The 25,266-nt window shown below is 37.6% G+C and overlaps 2 protein-coding genes across 10 annotated transcripts in view; one reads left to right on the top strand and one right to left on the bottom strand.

Annotated features, from left to right (window-relative positions):
* Positions 1–5,261, top strand: part of erc2 (ELKS/RAB6-interacting/CAST family member 2) — a 64,031-nt gene extending 58,770 nt beyond the window's left edge. For all 7 annotated transcript variants that reach the window (XM_036152115.1, XM_012849613.3, XM_021308993.2 and 4 more), the window contains one exon: positions 670–5,261. The gene's annotated coding sequence lies outside the window, so the exon portion shown is untranslated. The remainder of the gene's footprint in view (positions 1–669) is intronic.
* A 1,700-nt stretch (positions 5,262–6,961) lies between these two features.
* Positions 6,962–21,208, bottom strand: il17rc (interleukin 17 receptor C). Of its 3 annotated transcripts, none has more exons than XM_012849620.3 (15): positions 21,055–21,208; positions 20,126–20,445; positions 18,470–18,692; positions 16,856–16,977; positions 16,650–16,758; positions 16,412–16,456; positions 16,210–16,328; positions 12,149–12,205; positions 11,996–12,056; positions 11,662–11,891; positions 11,267–11,320; positions 11,122–11,173; positions 10,863–10,958; positions 10,318–10,356; positions 6,962–10,231 (listed from the first exon to the last, which is right to left on the bottom strand). In XM_012849620.3, exons 2-15 carry the CDS (start codon positions 20,231–20,233, stop codon positions 9,714–9,716), a joined length of 1,833 nt encoding a protein of 610 aa, XP_012705074.2. In that variant the 5' UTR covers positions 20,234–20,445; positions 21,055–21,208; the 3' UTR covers positions 6,962–9,713. The 3 variants fall into 3 exon arrangements, with proteins under 3 accessions (XP_012705074.2, XP_012705076.2, XP_036008012.1); XM_012849622.3 differs by lacking the exon at positions 21,055–21,208 and adding an exon at positions 20,721–20,891; XM_036152119.1 differs by lacking the exon at positions 21,055–21,208 and having other exon boundaries at positions 18,470–18,565; positions 20,126–20,191.
* Positions 21,209–25,266: the final 4,058 nt, after the last annotated feature.

Genomic DNA, 25,266 nt, shown 5'->3' on the forward strand with positions numbered 1-25,266 from the left:
AGAACATTCTGAGAACCTTCTTCTATGTGCTCTCACCTTAAGTTATTTTAATATGTTTTCATTCAAATATAGATCTGAGACACTGACTGGACATTCTTGCTAGCTTTATTTTCCTTTTTGGAAACCACCTGACAGTTTTCTTGGCTGTTTGTTTGGTATTATTTTCATGCTGAAACTGTAATCTTTAGATTATTTTCAAGAATATTTTTACTTAATGGAGTAATACACTAGAGTGTATTATACTGGATAATGACCCTATGTTTACTGGAACGTTCAGAAGTTTAGAAATATCCCTATATAATTTACAACCATGGCATTGTAAAGATTTAAAGAACTCCTTGCTTACGCCCACAATGAGATGCTCCTGGTGTGGCATCTTGGTAATGAGAAACCTTTCTATAGGCCATTAGTTGGGACAAAACCAGCTGATGATCATTTGCACTGATAGAGTGCATGGTTACTTTCTAAGCACTGACAGGTTTCAACTATAACATGGCTTTCTATGCCATATGCACATGATGTTATTTCCAGCGCTGTTCCACTTGACATAACTTTGAGTAAATCATTTTATTTTCCTTGCACGTGTTGATTACTTCAATGGTTTTGACCATATTGTGTGATTAAAAACATTGACTTACTTACATACTTTTTTTTTATGTTCCTCACAAGGTGAGGTGAGGAAGACCATCCTCCACAATGTTCACAAATGACCTAAAATGATGTGCTGATGGGGACACAGAAGACAAACGGCTGCTTTAACAGACATGACTACCATGGCAAACCTGCAGCAAAGGTGTCACCGAGGTCACCTCACCTGTCCATCACCTGCTGAATGACCCCTCTTCGTCCTCGCAGCAGAAAACTCATGATTCTGCCAGTAACGTTTTGTTTTCCATCAGACAACATGCTTTGACTGTTTTGGAATGGTTGCTGTCTTGCTGGCTGACCACAAGCTCTGACTGGCTCCTAGGTCTAACTCTCATCCTCACGGCCCTCGTGACTCACCTAGTGACATCTGGCCCCTCCACTTATCCCTAACAACCCTCAGACTGTCTTTTAAGTTGTTGTTTTTTTCATCTATAGAAGTTGTATTTATCATAAAGCACTGGTCACATGTTAGGCATTTCTTCCTCTGATGATGTCTATCTTGACAAGCATGTCAACAACACATTTAAGTCACTTTAGGTTTTCTGTTGCCATTTTTTCTTGGCACAAGGAAGCACTTTTTTGTTGACTTATGAAGCACCTTGAGTGACTTTCCCCGCAGTGTTTCCTTCACTGCACACAAACATCTGATTTTTTGGGGTCTAGTTTTAGCCTCAAAGTGGTGGCTCTTGTCAGCATTTATTTTTTCTTCACATTACCTCATTTAAGTGAGACATAGTAGAAAGAAATCAGTCTATGCAGATATCAATATAGAGATAATGCATCTTTATTTTTCCATGTATATTTAAATCAATTTAAATTGTATTTGGCCAATCAGAGCTGCCAAGAGAGTGGTCAGAAGATATTCATTGGATTCTTTTGATTTTATGCAACTATGCACCTCCTCTGTTTTAGCAGGAACTTTCACTAATGGTGCTTCTGCTGGTGCTCAAACTAAATGGTGTCAGAAGATCTAACTAGAGCATCTTTTTGTCCTTTTACAGTAGAGGGACTTGGTCCCACAATGGGCTTCATGATCAACAGTACAAGACTGCTTTGTATATACAGGTTTCGGGGGTGATTCGGTGAACAACGATCAAACATTTTCTCAAGAAATATGGCTAATATTAGCCCTAAGAAAAGACTGTGAAGCAAAGTAGACGTTTTCTTCGCATATGTGGTTCCAGTAACACTCCAGTTCCTCTATAAGCCCTCTCCCTACTCCTTCATATTCTTCCAGCAGTAGCCCGTGTGACCTCCCCACACATAGTGACTTGTTTTCTCCTTCTCAATAAGGGTGCCTGTGCCTCGTAAAATCTGTACACATAAGATAGATATGCATATATTATACATATAGAGAGAAATCTATAGAGTGTGTCTATATGTGGTCATAAAAATGTTTCAAACTAATAAGATATACTATATGTTTTTTCTTTTATGGTTATTTTTCTAACTGGCTGGAGGTCAGAGATATTTTATTTAAGAGTGTTGAATGATGAGATGTTCCTCAGATTTATACTCTGTGATAAAAGCCTTCAGCAGCAATTTAACATTCCCTGTCTGAAAAAAACAGACCCGCCCAGTTAAAAAGAAGACAAATTATTATTGAATAAGCTTCAGAGCAGTAGTTTATGGGAAAGTGTACCCAAATTTATCTAGCCGTCTAGAAAAGACGTCAATATTACATTCCTTTAAAGGGAGAGTTGGGAATTTTTGACAAGGGGTTCTGTGGATTTGATATCAGCAGTCGGATGCTTATCTGCAATACATTGCCGACCAAATAATCTCAGTTTGGACCAAAGGACGTTGTTTCCCAGTGGAGAGTCAAAATCACAACTCAGACGGGGTCCAGTTCCACAACGTTTCACTCAGAATAACTTGGATCTCAAAATGTGAACACTATATTATGAACTTTTGCGTTGTTATTGCTTCTATATTAAACAATATTTTATGCAAAAGTCTGTGGTTATTTATGCAGCAGGTTGTGTTGTCCTGAGGATCATTAATGATTGTATTTCATATGAAATATAATGTGTTAGATGCAAGCGGACAGACACAACTATTTGTAGAAGAAATTTTGGCAAGACCCTTAAAAAAATATGAATATCAATATAACGTATAATATACCAAAAGTGTGAGACAAAAGGATTTTTCCAGGGGAAGCTCTGTAAATCTAGAACTAATTTTATACATAATAAAGTTTAGCCAAACTTTCTGTTCATGATTCAGTAGTAAAATTATATTGTTTCATCTAGTTTTCACATGATTTCAAAGCTTCATGGGCAAACCATTGCCCTTGAGGTGGGTACTGAACTGGCAGTGATTTAAATGTTTATACAACAGTGCTTACATGAACCAGTGATACATTTTTTGAGATTAGCATGGTTGTAAGATGGGACTGACCCAACTCTTACAAGAAGTTTGGTCAAGTATTTATTTTTTTGTTTTGTTTTTTACTTTTCTGCCAATGGCTTTTCGAAAAGGTGCATATTGAACTGAACAGCTTTTTTTTCTCCCCTGTAATCATTTGACGTGATAAGTGAAATTAACATTTGAAAATAGCATTTTGTATTGATTCACGTTTCTCTCATTTGATAGTAAGATTTGTTGATCTGCAATGAATTTTATGCAACCAAAAACCAAAAAAAAAAGGTAATTTGTAAAAGGAAGAGAGCACACTGAGATCCGACTGCTGATAACAAATGTTCAGAATTGTGTTTAAATAATCCCTAACAATTTCTTTAACATTAAATCAACTCAGTTGAAGACCACCAATCCTGTGGTGACAACTTTAAACAAAGAAAAGTATTTTTATTTTTTGTAGCTCTCACGGGTAGCAGTGAGATTACTTCTGCTGCGCTCAGCAGGCAGAAGCTTGCACTTGTAAATGAGGACTATCACAATTTCCTCCAAGGAGAGGTTTCAGTGACTCTGTCTGGATGCATTTCTCCTATGTATATTTGTTGCCGTCGTCATGTGAACTGAAGTGGTGATGTGTGCGTGACCGTGACAGCTGATTTAGGTAGAAAAACTATCACGTTGTTACAGTATTATGAGAAAATGAAGCTGACTGTTACTAATGCCCTCCTCTTTCCTTGACCTTCCTGGTGTCTGTGTTGGGTGTTATAAACAAACGTGTCTCCATCTCGCCTGAATCTTCTCAAACCAAGTTGATCCACTCTTTATTTTATAGACGTGTGATTCCCACAGACGCAGCTCCTGTCACTGAAGAAGAACCAACAGGTTATAAAATATGTTGTTTCTGTTTACAAATGTTGATATAAAGGACTTTTTTATTGTTAGGAAAAAACGCGCAAACAGACAGAGGAGCATAAATCCTCTCACTTCACCATCAGGGGGTGGAGTACTAATCCTCCATTTTCAGGTCCTTATATACTGAATACTTGAAGTAGGGAGTTTTCCTACCATGATATAGCGTATATGATTTAAATGGCAAACAACATTGAACATTTTAATTGTGCCCATCCATGCTGATTTTTACATTATGTGCCAACATAAGGTGAGGGTGTATGTTTAATCTACTGTATTCTATGCAGTGATTTCTCTATTGTTGTGTCAAAAAAATATCTGAAGAAATTATTGTTAAAAGCTGAGGACATGCAGAACTTGAAAGTCGGGGGGATTGTTTCCTGTGCTCAGATTAAAAACTAAAAGGCAATTCTTTATTTGTGCCTAGAAGCAGCTGTGTAGATTCACCAGTCATTTTTAAAAGGCCTTCAAAAGAACTACGAAAAGCCAATCATACTTTTTTTTTCTGTTTGTTTGCTCTAAACAGGTTTTTTTTTCTTTTGTTGCTGAAACTGTTTGATTGAACAAATCACTGTGACCAATGCCAGAAATATTTTTATTCAACAAAGCAAATGTCGAGTTTTTACTTTTTTTAATCATTCAGTTTGTATTTAAGTTGAACTTTATTTTTTCTATGATTTACACTTATTTAAAAATACCAGTTGGAGACAGTACTATTTGTATAGTAAAACATTTTGAGCTGTACAGTAACAGACCTATGAGCAAGATTCAATGTGTGTCCAGCATGCTGAATGATCATCTGTGTGAACGCGAGCCAATGCAGTTCAGTCCTCATCCATTACTTGCATCCGCATTGTGACGGTGTGACATTGTGTTGGAGAGTGATGTATGTCTCACTTACTGTGTCCCCTTAGTAGACAGCCTGTGCAGTTTTGTGAGAGTGCAGCATGTTTTTTTTTTTCAGATGTGTGGATGTTGCTGGTGTAAATGTATTCAGAAAAAAGCCAGTAGAGTGTGTGTGTGCGTGTGTGTGTGTATGTGTGTGTGTATGTGTGTGTGTATGTGTGTGATTGCAGATAACAGGGTGTGTGTAAGTGTTAATAATGCAAAAGAGACTAATTTATTTACAAAAAAGAGAACTTTATCAGCCAGTCATTACAAAAAAAAAAGTGGGCGAGTTTAGAATGACGCATGGATACTATGTAATGTTTTGTTTGCTTTTTTGAACAATAGGAGGCTGTCCTTAGTGCCCCAGTTTGCTATTGTCTGTGCTGTATCAGAATAATACTATTGAGTGTTGGCCAGCTTGTTTATATCCATCAAATAAAGGTGACTTTCTTTCTGTCTTTGTTGGTGATTTACTAGTCCGATTTAAATTCAGTTTGACCCATTTTATACATAATTGCGTATCAGTTTATTTCTTTTGGCAATTATGGGGTATTTAAAAAGCATAACAACTCTATAAATCTCATCTGTCTCATCTTTACCGTAGGGGTTCTGACTATTTTATTTTAAAGGTTTTGAAATATAAAAGCTTATGACAGTAAATTAAACAAATCATTCATCCTGCTAGAGATTTCTCTTTCGAGACACAGATCCACATTTCATTCCACTAAACTGTGCCAAAGTTATCGCTGACTATCAAATCAGGAATAAAATGTGTCAAACATGGTTACAAATTGTTGCAGGGAAAGTTCTTCTGTCAGTCTGTCCAGATTCAGAATCTGATTCTGATTCTGATTGTACCTGAAAAAGTGCAACGAGCTGAAAATGAGCAGCATCCAAAATCAGTTTGACATGTGTCTCAACAAAATATTGTAAAATGTTACTGCTTCCTTGTACTGATTTGGAGCATTAATGCCCTTTCAGAAATGTGTCTAAGACACAATCCCCTTTGTTGAAGAGCAACCCAGTCTCACGGAAAAACGTACAATAGCCACATTGGTCCATAGGGGGAAATTGTATTGTCAAAATGTGACTTGTCAAAGGTTTCAATTCTAAATATCATTTAACCTATTCACTTACATTGGCTTGTAATCCGGTAATGTGACTAGAAAGTTTCTCCCAGGGGAAAAAAAAGAACATGGCTGGCATTCTCCGTACTTTATGTGAAAATCTGCTGGTTGGTCTGTACATGCAGTCAGTAGTGTGAGAAGGAAGAGATTCTCTGTAATCCACAGAGCAACGGCTTCACTACATTGAAATGCAATGACTGCATCCTTAACTTAGCTCCTTAGACTGCCAAAGGCTTGTCAGCAATTTCTCTAAATATAATCTATATTCAACAAGTCATTGAAGTGCATAGACATAACATAGCAATGAATATCTGTACACAGATAATATTAATAAACTCATGAATTTAATTCAATTTTATTTATATAGCGCCAATTCACAACACATGCCATTTCAAGGCACTTTACAACGTCAAATTCAATGAAATCATACAGATTGGTCAAAAAGTTTCCTATCTCAAAAACCCAGCACACTGCATCAAGTTTTGACAAGCAGCATTCTCTCTTCATGAAAGAGAGTAGAGCCACAGTGGACAGTCGTCTGCATTGTTGATGGCTTTGCAGCAGTCCCTCACACTGAGCATGCATGAAGCGACAGTGGAGAGGAAAACTCCCCTTTAACAGGAAGGAAAACCTTCAGCAGAACAGTCTCAGTGTGATCGGACATGTGCCTCGACTGACTGGGGGTTAGAGAAGAAAGAGAAGAGACGCTGGCTGGGTCACCGGGACACTCGACTCAGCTCTAAAAGGTCTTGAAGACAAAAGTTGCACTGATGGGCCAAGACAGTAGGGACGTCCTCCTATAAAAGCAGGTAAAGCACTTTATGAAGAAGCATCAGTGACTGATTTCTATGATCCCGCTTCGACGTACAGTCCTCGCCTAGGCTACTTGCAGCCTTGTCCTTGTTGTCTGCACTTTTCTTAAATAAACATCTTAAAACTGTGTTTGGTCTCCCGTTCGTATCTGCATGTGGGCAAAACATCTGAAAACCATGACACAGTCAGTGCGTTAAGTCGATAGCTACTTATGCATGACAGTTTCTAATTAGGGTTTATTAAGAATTGGGGAAACAAATGCATCCACTCAGCAGAGTACCGCTGGATTGTAAAAACAGGATTTACCTTTAATACAGTCTTAATACAAGGTCAATAAAATATGATATCATTTCTAATTGACATAAAGGATCATATGACTGTTTTTGTAATATACTTCTTGTTCAGTCTTATCACTTAACATAACATTTTCCTGTATTTTTACATCTGATGTTACTTTTCTATTTCAAAGTTGCATATACAGTCATGTAAAAAATTACCTTTGAATACATATTTTTGTATATTAGTGTGAACTTGTTTTTTCCACCATTTTCTTATTTATTTTATATTTTGTACAGCGGAGGTTAGATTTCATTGTGAAAACCCCAAAATGAATACCCAGCCACCAAGTGCATATGAGCCCAAAGAGATCATTTATGACAATACTTGGTCTGATTAAAAAATATCAGAAGGACCAGTTGGACAAACTATGAAGGTCTTAGGTGGGTGTCAGGAAAATCAGTTCAAACTGAACAAGACATAAAGACATATAAAGATCTTTTAACCCAACAATGTCCAGTATTAAACATGTCTAAACAAATAAATGGGGTCATTGATTGGGCCCATGGTTATGCATATGTGTTTCATATTTAAAGTCATATTCAATAAATTAGAATATGCATTCTGTTGTGTGTAATGTGTTTCAATTGGTGATTCAAGTTCTTCAAGTAAACAAACTTTTCAATAATACAATTTATTGAATATGACTGTAAATACTGTCTAGGCAGAAAGTGTACCTTCTTTTTACCATGACTATAGGTAATTAAGTACATAAAGTCAATCAATATCAACACTGTGTAAAATATACAAATACTTCAAGCCATTGCAGGCTTCCTCAACACTTTCCTTTTGGAGAGTTTTACTTACAAAGTACCGGTAGGTCTTAAATATAATTATACCACTCTAAATATTGTCTGTGGTAACACAGTACCTGTAAACAATAAAACTGTGCATTTACTTTTACCTCAAAGCTCCACAAAATAATACAAATCAGTAGTCTTTGGTACTTCTTTGAAACTGGATGAAAAATATGTATGCTTAAAAAGAGACTCTTAAACTGAGTAAGCCTATAAACAAGTATCTTTCAGATGATGTCTTGGTTTAAATTTCTCAATAAAAAAATAAAAAACTTGCTGTAAAACTAATAGTGACAGAGCATATGCAGCCAATAAAAAGTGGATTTAAAAACAAACTTTAGAGAACTGCGTCTGTTTACGTTCTTGTTGCACATGTCATCAATACAATCTAACAGAAGGGCTTCTGACACCCGACACTCTATTTGCCTGCAAACTAGAACGAAAAAACCCAAGTGGGGCCTGTGGCTAGCAGCCAACTGTACAAACATCACCGCCCTGGATTGTTGTAAAATATATTTTACAAGTTCACCGTAGCCTGGTAAACTGACACTTTGCTGAACCAATAAGCTCTACCTTCTTGCACTGGTAAAAGTGCATCCATGTCTTCAGTTTATTTAGTTTCCCTAGTTCATATACTGCACATGAACCAAGGGTGTAGGTTTAAAAGTTAAAAGTTGTACCGCTTAAATGTAAACTGATAATAAATTCATGTTTATCTAAAAAAATGTCATCAGATAAACTTATAGCTTTCATTCCTACTGACTCATGTAAATGAGTAAAATAATGTCCTTACAATTTATTTACAATAAAAACAGATTTGATAAGTTACAATGTTCATTGTTTTATAATTCATATTTATACGTATCACTATTTAAGTTTAGTTATGATCGTCGCACTTTACCTATTTAGAAAAAAAATATTTCTGATTTTTAGCAAAGGGTTGACAGCAATACCAACACAGACTTTTTTATAATATTTACTGACCCTAAAAATATTATTAAAGGCACAGTTCAGGACTTGAAGATAAGTTATGTTAAAGGGTTATCATTGAAAGTAGGATGCCGTGTGCCACCATAGATCGTCCAGTGCTAAACTTAATAAAAACAAAACGTGAAGCATTCCAGTCAGATTAACTGTCTTATATAAAAGTAAAGCAGAGCAAAAAGCATAAATATTATACTGAATGCTCCTTTTACACCACTTTCATTTCTCCATAATGAATCAACTATTTGAACCGAAATAAAATAAAATAAATAAACTTTGCTTTGTACCCTTTCTTCACAGGAAAATTATTTGTGGTGTACTGCCTCCAACCTTCACTTCCTGGTTGAATAATCATTAGCTTTCTTGTAAATAACTGGTCAATGCAAATATGAGGGTGATTTTAAAGATTCATGAAACTGCAGTTACAAAAAGTTTAAAGATTTGAGTTGAGTTGTAAGATGCCAAAAGTCGGCTTTGTAGTTGGACCCTGTCGGACTAACCACATGCTTTGGCATTGGGGCCAGGCTGGCTTTATATTAAATGAGGAAACCAAGGGAGGTATACAATGGAGGGAAGATATCATATCCTTAAAACGTATTAGTAGAACCTCATTTGTAAAATTCTGATGTATTTCTTCAATTACCAATCTCAGTGCTTAAAGATCTTCTTCTTTGTGATACGCAGTCCAGGTGAACATGCCCTTCATGTCCACCTTACAGCAGTAGTTAAATATGACATCTGTAGGTTTTTAAATGTTTTTTTTTTTAGCAAAATGATTTTCAAATCTTCCATCTACTTCAGATATTCCTCTTCAAACCTTTGCTTGTCTTTTCCCTTGACCCCATCGTTGTCGCTATACAGTCAGCTCAGCTGTGAACGATTGGGCCTGAGAGGGGAGAAGAAACAGAGGGAGCCCCTGAAGCAGCTCTGGAAGTCTGTTGTCTCTGATGTGACTCTGTGTTTGGTGGGAGTCAACTTTCACCAGAACAAAGCGTTGGGCCGCCCTACCCAGCTTCTTGTGGGCATATATAATGAACAACAAGGCCGTAAATAGATCTGAATAAGGCGACCTCATCAGCTGTGGTTCCCTTACTTCGCCATCGTTATTCAGGAGGGTCCACTCTTCTGTTTTTTGCAAGGCTTTCTGGGTTATAACCAGTACAACTCGACCACCCATATTGTCCAGCTTCTGCAGTTGGGAGTAGAGCCATGGCAGAGGTCCCATTGTGCATTGATCCTTCCTGCACCACTGGTCCACGGACACACTGAAGCCTTGGCAACAAAGCTGGGAGCCCAGCTGACAAACCATCTCCGAAACCGTGTTATCCACATCTGGGGGGCTAAGCAGCACCACATGACCCTTCCTACCAACTTGAGAATGAGAAAGAAAACTAAATTCAAAGATGTTCTGATTCATTATAAATTCAAGGTTTTTGCAAGGGAAGATATATACTTACTCTTTACAAATCCACCATGTCGCCAGCTCCACACCCATTCTATAAAAAGAAGAGTGTGTAAAGTAAATATATCAGACAGCTTAACAAATTCACTGATTCAATATTTATATTTCTTATATTTTAAGTTTCAAACGCTATGAGGCAAATAGAATTTAGGATCCAATAAACATGACATAGTTTATGGGGAGAATGAAAGGAGCTTTTGTGGAATGTGCTTGTGGTAAAATTCTAACTAGCAATCAATCAGTGTTTTATCAGGAACTGGTTATAAATTGCTATGCATTATGGGTAAATTAGACTTTGCACTGTCTTTCTCATTTATGTTTCTGCCAGAAGTGGGCAGAGTAAAAACACAAAACCAGGCATGGTTTTTACTTTCTGAATGCAAGATTTAACCACCTCTGATCTCTGCAGATTGTTCTTAACAATGTACATTTAAAAGATGTGAATATCCTCAAGAAGTGAGTTTATCAAGCCAATTTAACAATATGAAGAGGAACCAGAAAGTACAGCAGAGGAGGGATAAAAAAAAGTTGAAAACTTACTCTTGACATAATCACGAAGGAAATAAATCATTAGGGTAGTGAGACAAACAAGCAGCATAATGCCAACAACTAGAAGAGTCCAGTGCCATCTGCCATCTGGAAAAGAGAGAGAGAGAGAAAATAAACCTCTTTACAAAATGTTCCATTAACAAATGTTAGGCTATATTTTATGTAAAAAAAAAAAAAAAAAAAAAGAAAAAAAAGAAAACGTTTTGTAACCAAAACCAACAGTTCTAACTGTAAACCTTTCCCAACTTACTGTCAACAGCGCAGAATGGACCAAATTTCTGATGTGTTCCATTTATTTTCACCTGCACATATAAATAAAACAGTTAATAATCGTAATTTAACAAGTGTGCTGTATTAACAGATACTTGATTAAAGAGCTTTCACAAATACTTTACCATCACACACTGGGAAATCCTTTCATCAACATTTTGAAATGCACCTTGTCTTTCCTAAAGGAATATAGTGATAAATTATTGCTGATGCTCTGCACTTCAACAATGCTCCAAAGCTTTGTTTACAGTACAAGATTACCACTTGTTTAAAATATGATGATTCAGGAAGTATACAACAAATGGTGCAGAGGATCCTGTAACCATCTAATTGCCATCAGAATTTTATAAAAATAGTACTACAAGTATTTAACCAATTTAGCCTAAAACTCCACTTGAATGATAGAAAAAGCAGAACGTAATTAGGTCTACTTTTGGGGCAAAATATGTTGTATTCTCAAGAAAGACAAATAAATACAGAAAATTGCAGCACTATACATGTATTTAAAAGTTGTTCTTACCCAAAGGTCCTCGCTGTTTTGTTTCCACTGGTTTACAGCAGCAAACCTTTGCTTGCGCTCATTTCCTCCTTTGGGAATGCCTGGTTTCCCATGGAGCGACACTTCACCATCCAGCCTGCAGGGGGCAGTAAGGTTCCATAAAAGAACTGCGCTCCCGTCGTTCAGTTGAGCCAGACGCACATTCACCGAGACATTCTTCCACGTAGGGTTTTGTAAATGAGATGGTAACCCTTAAAAAAAGTAATTGATATTGAATACATTACAGCTGATTTACCCTCTCCAGTCTAATGTTGTTAAGGAAATGAGACACATTTCTATGAGAAAAATATATTACCAGTTCTTTCAAAGGGGCAACTTTGAGAGCGGATGGATTTTTCATCACTCTCATCCCATGCCTAAAGATCAGAAATACACCAAAGCATGTCATTGCATCCATCAGAAGAACAAGTGTGGATATTTCCTCTTTTAGGTAGGAAAGTGGAAGCACCTGTATACACATGCAGTGGGCCACAGAATACAAAGGGATGGTGGTCTGGGTCAGTCTCTGTGGAAAAAAAGAACATGGTATGATAATTAAAGTTGTTAGTGTAGTCTGGGCTTCAATGGGCATACATAATTTAATGATGATTATTTTAGGCCCATTCATATTATTCACAATGTATAATCAGTAGTAATTATACTTGATGTTCACAGATTCTGTCATTCCAGTCTATCTGAGCCTGAGCTTTTAGGTTCTAGATAACAGGTCACGAGTTTTGCAGCTGCAATAGCAGAAAGAAGCTCTATAGTGTGTTGACTCAGGGAGCTGAATAAACATGCAAGCCACACTTTTCACATTGTTCCTTCCACAACACAATTATAAACATCTTCATCAATGAAATACAATGAAGCTTGACGGCATGGTATTAATAATTTTGGTAGGCACTAGAGTTGATAAATTAAATCAAGCAGAGAAGATCAAAATGTGTATGCAACTCATGCAGCTGTGTTACTCTGTAGCTCAGTACCTGGTGCTGACTGCAACGTTTGCAGTAAATTTACTTGGTGTGCTCACCGGGGCTGACACAACTGATAGATGCCTGAAAGGTGTAAACCTCTCAAGACCCCTTGATTTTTGTCATTCTTTTGTCAAAGATGTCGGTTAAAACCACTGACAGGACTCAATTTGCAAAACATCAACAACAAATAAGTATCAAACCCCTCAAATTTTTAACAAACATAGATCCAGATTATTCTTAAACAGCTTGGTAATTTTAAAGAGCCTTAAACATGTGTTATTGTGACTTTCTAGGTGTTTGACAATTTCACTGAAAAATGCACAACATTGAAAGGCAGTGAAATAAAAGCTTCTCAGAGACTGACCTTGCTTTGTCAAGTCACAATGTTTTATATATATATATATATATATATATATATATATATATATATATATATATATATATAATAAAAGGATTAAATTATTGTAATTTTGTAATGAAAGTGAACAAAGAAGGCAACACTTAAAATGTAAATACATCTAAACATTATAAACATTTTGCTTGAAATCTTTTACTTTAGTGGTGTTATTCTGCTCATTGTTTAACAAACCTGACTTAATATATCAAACATTTGCCTGTTTTTGTTCTTTCCAAGCAGTGCTTTGAGTGGGCAGGTATGCACCGGTATGCAGTACTGGCACTTCTATATTTTACCCCTCAGCGAACCAGGACTTGTTTTTTTTTTTTACCTGAACTGCAGCAGAATTGAATAATAAGTCAGAACAGTCCTTTACTACACAACAAAAGGGAGGTCGAACGCAACTGGCATTAATGCATCCTACAGGGAACTTGCTGCCTCACGAGCGCCTCGGTAAGAACAGGGGTGGCGCTTAACATTTTGGGGCCCTGAGTACAAATATTGTGTGGAGGGTTAGGGTTAACCCTAATTTTCCTGTCTTTATTACTTTTGCATTTATAATCGTTCACGTTTTTCATTTGTTCAAACATCTTTACTGTTGATTTAGTGGAAAAACTGCATGTGAATGATGATTTGTTCCTTTTTTTGACTAAACAGTCGAAAAAAGTTATTTTTGCAAGTTTTTTTCAACATTCCTGTTGACAACTTTTTTTCCATTCATCAACTTGTGACCTTTTTAACCCTTTAAACCCAGATGGTTTTAGGAGCAATTTCCACTTAAAATTATATATCTGATATAAATCACGTACAGCTTCAAATTTATAAAGCGTAAATGTAAAAAAATGTTTAGCATGACACTAAGACAATAAAGGATATTTTTCAAGTGGAACCACAATTACAAAGGTCACTATGTCTGATTTGCAGGTGTTTTAACCAAAGAAAAATCCAATTTTCTTAGCCTCACCTAAATATTTTTAAAATAGACATCGCAAAACTACATGAAAACCCTTATGAAAATATAGTAGAAGCCTCAGACTTTGTATATCCACATCTTGACTATAGCTGCAGTAAATCTGGACTGAATTAACTAAAGCATATTTTTTTCACAAAGGTTCTATGTGCTAAACTGGCCTGTGATTTTGGCACAATTAATCCAAACACGCCAAAACTGTTCCAAATGTGTTTTTCACCTTATAAAAGGGAAGCAGGTCAAATAAAAGGGCTGATTTCCATTGGAGGACTCATTCTGCAGATGAAAAAAACCTTTGGTATTAAGAGGTACCCTGTGTTGATGATTCAAATATTTTTAAGAAACTTCTAAAACGATCTGTTCAGTCCTCTGCATTGCTATGGCGATAGACGTTGAGGGAGAAGAAAATAAACAGCGCTGCAGAAAGTCATATTGTTAATTGGTCACAGCTGCATCTTGTGACAGACTGCCTTTACGTCGCTGTGCACACAGCAGCAGAGAGTGAGAAAAGCTTTGTTGCACAGGGATTACAAACCTAGCACATTTGGGAGAGAGACGCACTGTATCTTGTTTAAAAGGTAGTACTCTAGTTTTTATCGATACTGACCTTTGGATGGAAGTGGAGTTAAGAATGGCTGCGCAGTGAAGCGTTTTTCTGGGAGTCACAAAATGCCATTTTATGTGTTTAAAATGCTCTATTATGAAACAAATAGGAACTTGTTTTATGAGCATTAAAGCTTCCTCCTTGGAGGTATTTAGGAAAAAAAAAACATGACTACTTTTAAAGCGTGATAAAATAGGCGTGGCTCTGCTAGTGCTGGAATCGGGCCTGATGTGTTTAAAAGGTTAAACGGTAACTCACCTCCAAATCAACATTTTTTTTTGCCAAGAAACTGTTAACATTGGTTTTTTATAGTACTGTCTACAAATCCTGGTCATTATTTTTGACAAATTAGTGCACATTTGTTGAAATCCCGCATTTGTGTCTAGAATCGTCACTCCTAGGGTTAAACGGTGGTCTTGCATTGAATTTCGAATACTTATTGCTATTGGATCGAAATTGCTTGTGACGTAATTTGGAGAAATAACATTATAACGTTTAATCAGTAAATTTTTATTATCCTGGATTACCATTATAGATATTTGTAATGTAATTTTAACTTGTCGTAATGTTACTGTGACTACTATGAAGTTTGATTTAAGATAATATATCCACAACAAGCAAAATTATGTTGCAGATATCAATCATTAACGTCCAGTTTAGCGGTTAAATGTTATTTGTCTTGCCATAGAACTGTCTCACAAGCAGACACCTGCTGCCTTGTCCTGAAACCTGGCCGCCTGAAGTCAGTCAGAGCAAGGAAAGCCAAGAGGAGGCCAACCGCACTTGGTTTCCGCATTGCAAATGAATTATTCATGAGCAAAGTTGTCGGCAATCTCACCTGGATTACAAACCAGGAAATAAATCCTGTCCTCCAATGCCTCGACAGCACCGGCTTTGGACATTGCTGAGTCATTGCCTAGAACCAGCAGCTCAAACTAATAAGGCTCTGGCCTGCTGGGCTCCACCAAGACTTCCTCAGCCTCTGGTAACGAAGGGGTGATAATCCTCCACCTCAAAAAACCGAATCGTGGCGTAACTACCAGTGTAACTCTGCTCAGGCTCCATGATTCAACATGGCGAATCAAGCTTGCTACTGCTCTCCCCCCATCCTGAAAAGCTTTGCTGTGTATCCCTGCCCATGTTGATGGAAATTTTTGATTTTTTTTTACTGGGGTTGGGAATATGCTTTTACAAGTATCACATGTAGCATAGTTACCATTTTTCACTACTTAATTAAATATTGGGATTATGGAGGGTGGTACCACAGGAGAGACCAGAGAGATGTCCATCTTTTTCTTGAGTCAATCTTTTTGTATTGCCTATATATAATAATGTGCTTTTAACATTTTATTTATTTCTTTTTCCCCCCCCCCCCCCCCAGAAAAGGGGAGTACCAGCACTTACTCTTGTCCACTTAAAGCACTGTTTCCAAGTATATTATTGCAAATATTTGCTGACTATTACTTTTACTGTCAGTGTTTTCCATGTTTTACTTGTTGCATATGAATAGATTTTTACATTTATACACCCAAAGACAATTCATTCTGTATCTGCACTAATTCACGGAGGTAGGACTAACCCGGCAGTGTCCATTCTTTTCGTATTTGACACATAGCGAGGTATGGATTTCAGTGTTGCCCACGATCTGCAGCTCTATATAATCCTCCTTGTAAACTGGAATAAATTTGAATGCAGACACTGAAAAATAGAAAGGAAAAAAAAAAACAACATTGCATCAAAAAGCCCTCAGTTTGACACGTGTATGATTGTTCTTTTTTTACCTGGACACATAGGTATATTTTGCGGCTGGAGTTCCTGGGAACACGCTGTGGAAAACAGGAATGTGTATGATATATAGCTGTACATGTAGTGACCTGTTGTTTAAAATGCTATGCTAACTGAAGCTTCTTGGTAAAGAAATGCCCTTCCAATCATTGTCATGGACTAACTGTTTCTGCAGCAGAAATGTGAGATGTTTCTTTCAATGTTAAATGTAAGTGGAAACAAAAAAGTTATTACCATCCTCTTTTGAAGGTGCAACAAGTCTTTGCCTTTGGAAATTTAATTTGTTGGGATAGACATCTATTTGGCTGCTGAAGTGAAACACCTCTGTGATCACTATAGAAATCTGTTAAGATCAAACACATGAAATAAATATGGAATGAGGTGCTTGGAAGGGAGCAGACACTTATCAGTGTTACAGAGTGCATGGAAATTTACAGTACCTTGTTCTTGCTCTGGTGAGTTGTATAGTTGAGTTCAAGAGTTGTGTAATTCACTGTAAACTCCACCTTCTTGCACATGGGTAAATTGCTGGCTACATGCTGGTAACATACTGTCATAGAAGCTGTTACAACAGAAAAATTGCAGCACTGGTGAGGCTATGAAAGGACTGAGACTGTAATGACTCATCTACGCAAAAAAAAAGCTGTCATGAAACTGGCATCTTATCACTTCTAAAAGCTTCACTTTAGCTTTAGAAGTCACTCCAGTAGTTCTCCTTCCTACTCCCTAGAGCCCACTGTCCCTGATGTTGTAGATGTGTTTTTGCTCCAGCAACCCTGATCTAAATGATTGCAGTACCTGTTTAGCATCACGTGGCTCAGAAGGCTTAAATTAATTGAAGCCACAAATGTTGCAAAACCAGGCACACACCTAAACCATTTAGGACAGCGTCCTTTATTACTGGCTTCTAAGAACCAGTAATAGAAACCACTCCTTTAATTACATTAAAATTATATATATATATATATATATATATATATATATATATATATATATATATATATATATATATATATATATATATATATATATATATATATATATATATATGTATATACCTATATAAGTGTTGCAAAAACAGGTGTGTACCTGTTTTTGCAACATTTGTGGCTTCAAATAATTTAAGCCTTCTGGGCCACTTGATGCTAAACAGGTACTGCAATAATTTTAAGAATATGTCATAAGACTTGTGGGGTGACTGTGACTCAGTGGGTAGAGAAGGCATCTTGCAACCAGAAGGTTGTTGGTTTTATGCCAGTGCTACCCTGTCATAAGTTAAGATTTGTGAATGTAGCTATAATTTAAAGTCCTGTGAATGGTCAGTAAGTAAGACCTAAAAGCAATGCTTTCACACATCTCTTCCAGGGATGATTATGACTGAGGGGATCCTATAAGAAATAGATCATTCTGTTTTTGTGCAAGTTGTCATTATCCATACAAGATAGACATAGGGATAAATGGATGCACCTTCTTTTGTCTTCAAATAAGTAAGACATATAAACTTTGTACTGTCACCCTTAGAATGATGCAACACTCCTTTCACATGTGTAACTGAAGTAGCTGTGTATTGCCTAATTTCATTCCATTTATGGAGACAGACTGTCTGTATCTCATTCTCACATCTCAACGGTCCCAAACAAAGAAAAAACGGATTTTAAAGTGTTTGTGTGTTATTATTTTTGCCTGTTGAAAGCTCAATTTTTACAGCTTTGTACTATTTATGTTTAAATTGCCTTATCTGGATTTATGCCTGCTTTTCATGTTAATGTGTTTAGAATCTTTGTTTAGAAATGCCTCTGTAATGCATTGGAAACATTCAACAAACTTTAAAAGCATTAGGCAAATAGTAATCTAAATAAATAGTAATCCAGATTAACATACTTTGTATAGAAAAGCAATATATAGCATATTCTCATTATTCTTATAATGATAATAATTATTATTGTATAATTATAGTAAGAATCAAGAATAAAGAATTTATATTTGTTTTAAAAGGAAAAATTTACCCTGTTCAGAATAAACAGAAGTACATTAATCAAGTAAAAAGATCTTACATTTTTCATTTCTCGTGTACTCGTCCTCTTCCTCGTCAGTGCCAGAGTGACTTTCCTTTTCCACCTCATTATCCACTGGGATGCTGACCTCTGACTCTACCACAAGACAGAGGGCACAATCACTTTTGGTCTTACAGCAGAGGCTGAAAGAGGGTTCAAATGAAATGTCCATGGTGTCCTCTCCATTGTACATAGCATCTTCGATGGTGCAGTCAGTGAATGCCTTGGAAAAAGACAATTGAAAGTAAGACATGTTTTACTTTGCTGTAAGAGCTAAACAGACAGCAAATATTTATTTTATCTAAATAAATCCCAAAATGCTTTACACTACGATCATTCATTCACACCTTCACGGTGGTGAGCTATGTTAGTAGCCACAGCTGCCATACATACACTAACAGTGCTGCAACAAGCTACACCCATCGCCAGAAGGATGTAGTTCTGCTGAGCTCCACACGTCCATCTGGACTTGCTGCCATGGGAGGGATTTCAATAGCACATAAAAAGGACCAGCCAATCAGGATTGCCGGGTGGAATTTTCGTAGATATGACATAACAGAGAAGCGGCTGTTTGGATTCAGACAACAATGGCGGCTCGCAACGAGGAAGGAAGCCGCAACAATAGCCCCTTTTCCATTGCCACTCAAACGTCTGGGGCCTTTGAGAAGCCTGTGGCTTTGCAAATCATGGGTTGCGATTCCATACACATTTATTCAACTAATTTAATTTACTTTACTTTCCTGGGGCTTTGGTCCCCCAACCAATCCAGTACTTCTCTGCTTTCTCAGGGCTTGTTGAAGGGGCGGGGTTGCGTGCAGTAAGAAAATGGTCCACCTCAAAGTCCACGCTTGAGGTGGACCATTTTCTTACTGCACGTAAGGAGACGAGTTTACAAAACTATCAATTTCATAACCTTAATTGATCACAAAAAGTTATTTTGAGGCGATTTTAGGTGAGAAATTACACCTCTAAACTTCATTTGTGCAGTCAGTTCAGCAGGATTATGAGCCAATTTTAGTTCTGCTCGCAGAAACCCGCTGACAGGTGTCCTCCCGACAGAGACGGATAGCTCTCCTGCTACGGTAGTATGTGTGTCTGCAGAGGGGCGGATTGATATGTGAAGAATATTTAATGTGCCTTATAGTAAGGGTAATTTTTTAAAAGAACACCGACACTGGCCATTTACTGACATCGTGCTATATCCATGATGGCGGCTGTTCTGTTTTGGTTTTCTCTGCGTCGCTCTCGCAAGATTCACGGTTTGGTTTTGATGTGAGCGGTTGAAGTAGCACGTCGGTAAAGATGACGGACAAGTGGTTTATCCAATCATATTCAAGGTTTTTTGATTAGGCCCCTCCTTCTGAAATACATCTCCAATGGATCAATCACAGACGGATGTGTGGAGCTCTGTGGAACGAAATCCATCTGGCGAGTCAGGTTAACAACAAGCTGCCAGATGGTCATATCTCATGATCAGTTTTTGATTAAATTTTGAGAATCAAACATGTAATCTTTGACAAGGGATATTAAAAGGCAGAGAAGGCTATGCAAACAGTAAAAGGAAATTAAAAAGTGAAAGACGGCATGGAAAACAGCACTTAATGCTGCTAAGAGAATGTCATTTTGAGAGTATCCAAGTTGTACGCCATACAATACCTGTGGGCAAATGACTGCATCGCTGTTAGATTCTATGAACTCCAAACCGCAGGCTGAAGAGCACAGAATGGTAAAGATCCACCAAAAGGTCCATTTGGGGAAAAACATTGCTTATTGGAGCTCCGTAGAAGTCCTAGAGCATTTTTTCTGTTTTCCAGCAGCCTAGTTAGGCAGGTGCATTAATGCTCTCCTTGTGATATTGTTCTTTTTTTCTTGGTAAGAGATTAACTTGCTGTTATCGTGGCACAAGTTGCTATGGAGCCAGTGAACTGAAACAAACAGGCTTAGCTTGTTTCCTGAGTTTCACCTCTGTTTACGGCCTGGTAAAAAAGAGGGACATATTAGGCAACTCAGTTACTTTAACTTTATCACACACAAAGATAAGGTTAACAAGCTGTTCTAAAATAACGTGTCATTTATGAAGTTTACAGTTCATCCACCTTAGTTTATTTATACGCTTGAAACGCTTACAGATCATCCCAACAACAAGCAGAAATGGGAAAAACAAGAGAATAAAGATTAAAAAAAAATTATATGTTAAACTCTTTTCATAAAAGAAAAGTTATCTTGTTTAAATATGTTCTTGTTTACTTACCGTGTTAAATCCATGATAAGTTACGCAGAGCTTTTTATTTCCACAGCCTGTCAAACTTATTACACCTTGTAAAAGGATCCAGCGAGTTCATGACTCACACAAAACTTGCACCACAGAGAACGTCAGTGTCCTGACTCAGGATATGCCCTGCCTCTTTTCTCTCCCACCTCTTTCTCGTCCTCTCTCTCTCTCCTTTTTGTGTACCTGTCTCTGATTGAGCCTCACCTAATCCTGAAACTTCCTGTTTGGAGTCTTTATCATTACAGAGTAACCGCGATGGGTTACATGGGTAAAAGTCCACAAGCCTCTTTAACAGTAAACAATAGAATCCTACCTTTAGTTTCTCTGTACCAAAAGACGCATTCCAGAAATTGGCTTCTCAATGGCGGTTTGCGGACAGGGGATGGCATATTATCTTCTCTCTCTGTAAACTGTCTCTTGACAAACACGTTTATCTTCCTGATTCTTAACAAGCCACATACCTTTGACCCTAATTCACCAGGCAGTTCACTGAGTGGGGAGGGTGCCGAAGATTGCACAGCGGCACACACCTCCTGGAGGAGCTCAACTGGTTTGACCACTTTGCATCAAACTCAAAACAATATTCTACACTTGGGAAATGTGCCCAAGCAAACTATTATTCTGTTATGATGTCTAGAAGTTTCATGTAGGAGGACAATGGGGTGTGTGTGTGGTTGGTTGGGGGGGGGGGGGGGGGTGGTTAATACAGTGATACCAGGTTGTTGAGAATTGAATTCTTCCAAATGATCACTGTAATTTTCATCTTTAAGGTAAGGTCTGTGTTTAAACTACCCAGAGCAACAAATGACATTATGCAGAACAAACACTTCCTCTATCACCAAACTGCTTCTGTTTGTCCAACATTTCACTGGAGATCTTAATAAAAAAGCTGTTTATTTCTCTACTCTGTAATCTGATCACACCTTGTAGTTCAGAAAATTCAGTTTCTGTTCAAGCTTATTGTACTTTTTAAGTAGCAAGCACAAAATAAATAGAAATAACTGCTAAATCTCTGTCCCACTTTCCTATACATCCGAGTTGGTTAAGTCCAACTCCCTCCATAAAAATATCTCCCAGTGATCTAACCAGTCACTGTACAGCTATGGAGAGCAAAGGTAACATGTACATAATATAGGCCAACTTTTTAAATGTTATAATAGTGTTGGATCTTACTCACAACAAGTCTGATAAAATAAGGTAGAAACCCTTTCAATTCATTACAATTACAGATGTTGGATGTTGGATGCACTAAACAGCACTCCAGCAGTGAAAGCCGCCCCAATGTGTTGAAGACTCTGGGAAGAGTCAAACCGCGGAAGGCCCCAGGCTCCGACAACATACCTGGGCGAGTGTTCAGGGAATGTGCAGGTCACCTGGCTGGTGTCTTCACAGAGATTTTTAACACCTTGCTGGACCAAGCCACAGTGCCAGCATGCTTTAAGTCTGCCTCCATCATTCCGGTGCCCAAAAAAACCCAAGTCACCTCATTGAATGACTCCCATTATGATGAAGTGCTTTGAAAGGCTGGTAAAAGAACAAATCGCCTCCAGACTTCCTCCAACATTTAACCCGTTCCAGTTTGCCTACCAGCAGAACCGCTCCACTGAGGACACCATCTCCTCCTTCCTGGACTTCAGTTCAGACTTCAGACAACAGCCTGATCCTGAACGTGGAGAAGACGAAGGAGATCATCGTTGACTTCAGGAAGAACCAGCCTCGCCATGCTCCACTGCTCATCAACAACTCAGTTGTGGAGGTGGTCAGCAGCACCAAATTCCTGGGTTGCATATAACAGACAAGCTCATCTGGTCTGTGAACACCACATCACTGGTCAAGAGGGCACAGAAGAGCTTGTACTTCCTGCGAAGGATGAGGAGAGCCCACCGGCCCCAGCCAATCCTCAAGGCCTTCTACAGAAGCACCATAGAGAGCATTCTGACCAGCTGTCTCTCTGTGTGGTGTGGAGGCTGCAGCGCCTCCGACTGGAAGAATGTGAGGAGAGTGGTGAGGACAGCGGAGAGGACCATAGGGGCTGCTCTTCCCTCCATTAAGGACATTTCATCCCAGTACTGCGTGTCCTGAGCCCGTAACATCATTAGTGACCCCTCATACCCCCGCCATGGACTGTTTTCCCTGCTGCCCTCTGGGAAGAGGCTTCACAGCATCCGCTGCAGGTCCACCAGGTTCTGCAACAGCTTTTTCCCCATTACCATCAGACTGTTGAACTCTAACTGGACTCTGCATCACATCTGCATCATTATTTTGCACTGCACCAAACTTTTTCATATTAATGCCTTTTGCACCATTATTTTTGCACCATAAACATGGTTGAACATTCTTCTGCACATTGTTTTGCACAGTGTTTTCTCCTGCATTGTTATATTCTGATCACTGCTGCACTTTATATTGTAATGTTATCGTATTCCAACTGCAATCTCATTACAGTCGTAAGCTGTATGCAACAAAGTTTTGTTCTGTATGCACTCTGTACATACAAAATGACAATAAAGTTGTCTAAGTCTAAGTAAGTCTAAGTCTATAGGTGGCTGATATGCAATTGAGTCATGTCGGAAAAGACCTGAGTTTCTGCTGCTCCTCAACCCACAAGGAAACTGCAATGCAGGGATGTTTCTTTGCCTAATCTAGGTGATTTTTTTAAAATTACTTCAGCTGACATGTAAAATAGTAAAGAAATACATTTTTATTATTAAAATTTAAGATCAGGGTGTCTGGCACCAAAGAAAGGTGTCTCAGACCTCCATTAGATTTTGATCTGGGCCTTTCCAACACATGAATATATTGATCTAAATCATTCTTTTGCTCTGTCTGTATGTGTAAAGTTTTGACTTCTTTTGCCTTTCTTTCAGTAGCATGTTTCTTCTTGCAACTGTTCAGAAAAGGTCAGAAAAGGTCAGAATTGAAAATAGCACATTCTTCGTAGCTTGAATAAGGTTATATATCGCAATATAACCTTATTCAATAAAGGTGATATGACATTTCTGATACTTGAATACACATTATGGTCTATGATTACAGCATTTGTCACTGACTGGGCTTCTGGGTTTTATGTAGTTTTATGCGTTGCATTTTTAAAACGTTATATTGGAGGAGTTTTATAAACATACCAAAACAATTGTCCTAAGTTTGTACAAGCATCTGTTGTGGGTATTCTTGGCAGTCTGTCTGAAGCTTGTATTTTGTTTATATCGATATCGTAATTATATTGTATCAACCAAAATAATTAAATATATTATGACAAAAGTTTTGGCCACAATGTCCAGCCCTAGTTCATGGTTACTCTTTCCATGTTCAGGTGATGGGTTGAATGGTGCAACTTCAGATATTCTAAGCTTGCAATATTTTTATAACATAATTCTGCCTTATATTTCATCATTCCTGAACTGTCTGCTGTAGCATTTGGGCTTTATGATGATTTACTAATTTTCTCTAACAAACATCTGAGGTCTTCAAAGACCATCTGTAACTGTGAAATCTGTGAAATGTAACCACACTCATAGGGATTCTGTTTACTACTTAGGCGACATCTGCTTTTAATTTTAAGAGTACTGGACCAATGGCAGCTGAACATGATTTGCACACAACACATTTCACTTTGTTTTTATTAAAAAACAACTTAAAAACCATGTATAGTTTTCCTTTCTCCTCCCAGTTACACTAAATTCCGTGGAAATGAAAGGGTGTGTTTGTGACTTCAGAAAATTGTTCTAAGAAATTTGACACTTTGTATTTCCTCAAAGCTAAGAGGGGAGTGGAGACAAAAACATGTTTGAGGAGCATGGTGAGGTATTGCTCAAACACCTCATTGTTTAAATGTCTCTCAGACATAGAGATATAAGTACCTGAGGGTTCTGCTGTCATTCAGAACAAACATGACATGTTCTCGGAAACTTGCCTTTGGTTTCACTTTTGATCTACAGCATGGATTGACAGCCTGTTTGCTGCTTGTGGTTAAGGGTTAAATTGTATGCATTCTTTAAATATGTAGGTGCTCAACATTGATGAAGTGTATCTCAGAAGAAAACTGTAGGATACCCAGTGTAAATAACACAGAAGCCTCAACATTGACTGTATTGCGGACTTTATCAACAATTGTGGCAGTTACTGGTGTGCTATGGTTCGAGCTGTTGTTTTTAAGCTGTTTCTTTTATAGATTTACTTTAGTATACTTCCTTCAGATAATTTAAAAAAATCAACGACTTTTTAGCCTTTCTTGTTAATCTTAAAATATGCACATATGAAGAATGAGAAACTTCTCTGGGGATGTTCCAACAGATCAATATCACTCAGTAAAAGCTAGGAGTGCAATGCAAAAGGGAACATTGCAATCAGTGGAGCTCCAAAAGAATGAGGAAAAGGTACATTTAATTTGGATCAAGACATGCAAACAACTTCTCAAATGTGGAAGAGGTACATTTTAACTGGAATCTCACAAAGATTGTTTTGGTGGATGCACATATCTATTCATGTCAAAATAGATATTTTAATGATGACCCAGGAAAAAAGA

The sequence above is a fragment of the Fundulus heteroclitus genome, chromosome 20 (assembly GCF_011125445.2).
Source record: "Fundulus heteroclitus isolate FHET01 chromosome 20, MU-UCD_Fhet_4.1, whole genome shotgun sequence".
Classification (NCBI taxonomy): Eukaryota; Metazoa; Chordata; class Actinopteri; order Cyprinodontiformes; family Fundulidae; genus Fundulus; species Fundulus heteroclitus.

Bases quoted from the DNA above. Each gene is read 5' to 3' on its own strand.
- il17rc (XM_012849620.3), bottom strand. From the start codon at position 20,233: ATGTTTTTCCCCAAATGGACCTTTTGGTGGATCTTTACCATTCTGTGC. The intron at 16,978-18,469 runs GTAAGATCTTTT...CTGTTGTAACAG, and splicing joins GTACACGAGAAATGAAAAAT to CTTCTATGACAGTATGTTAC. The intron at 10,357-10,862 runs GTAAGTTTTCAA...TTCTTTTTATAG, and splicing joins CCTTCGTGATTATGTCAAGA to AATGGGTGTGGAGCTGGCGA.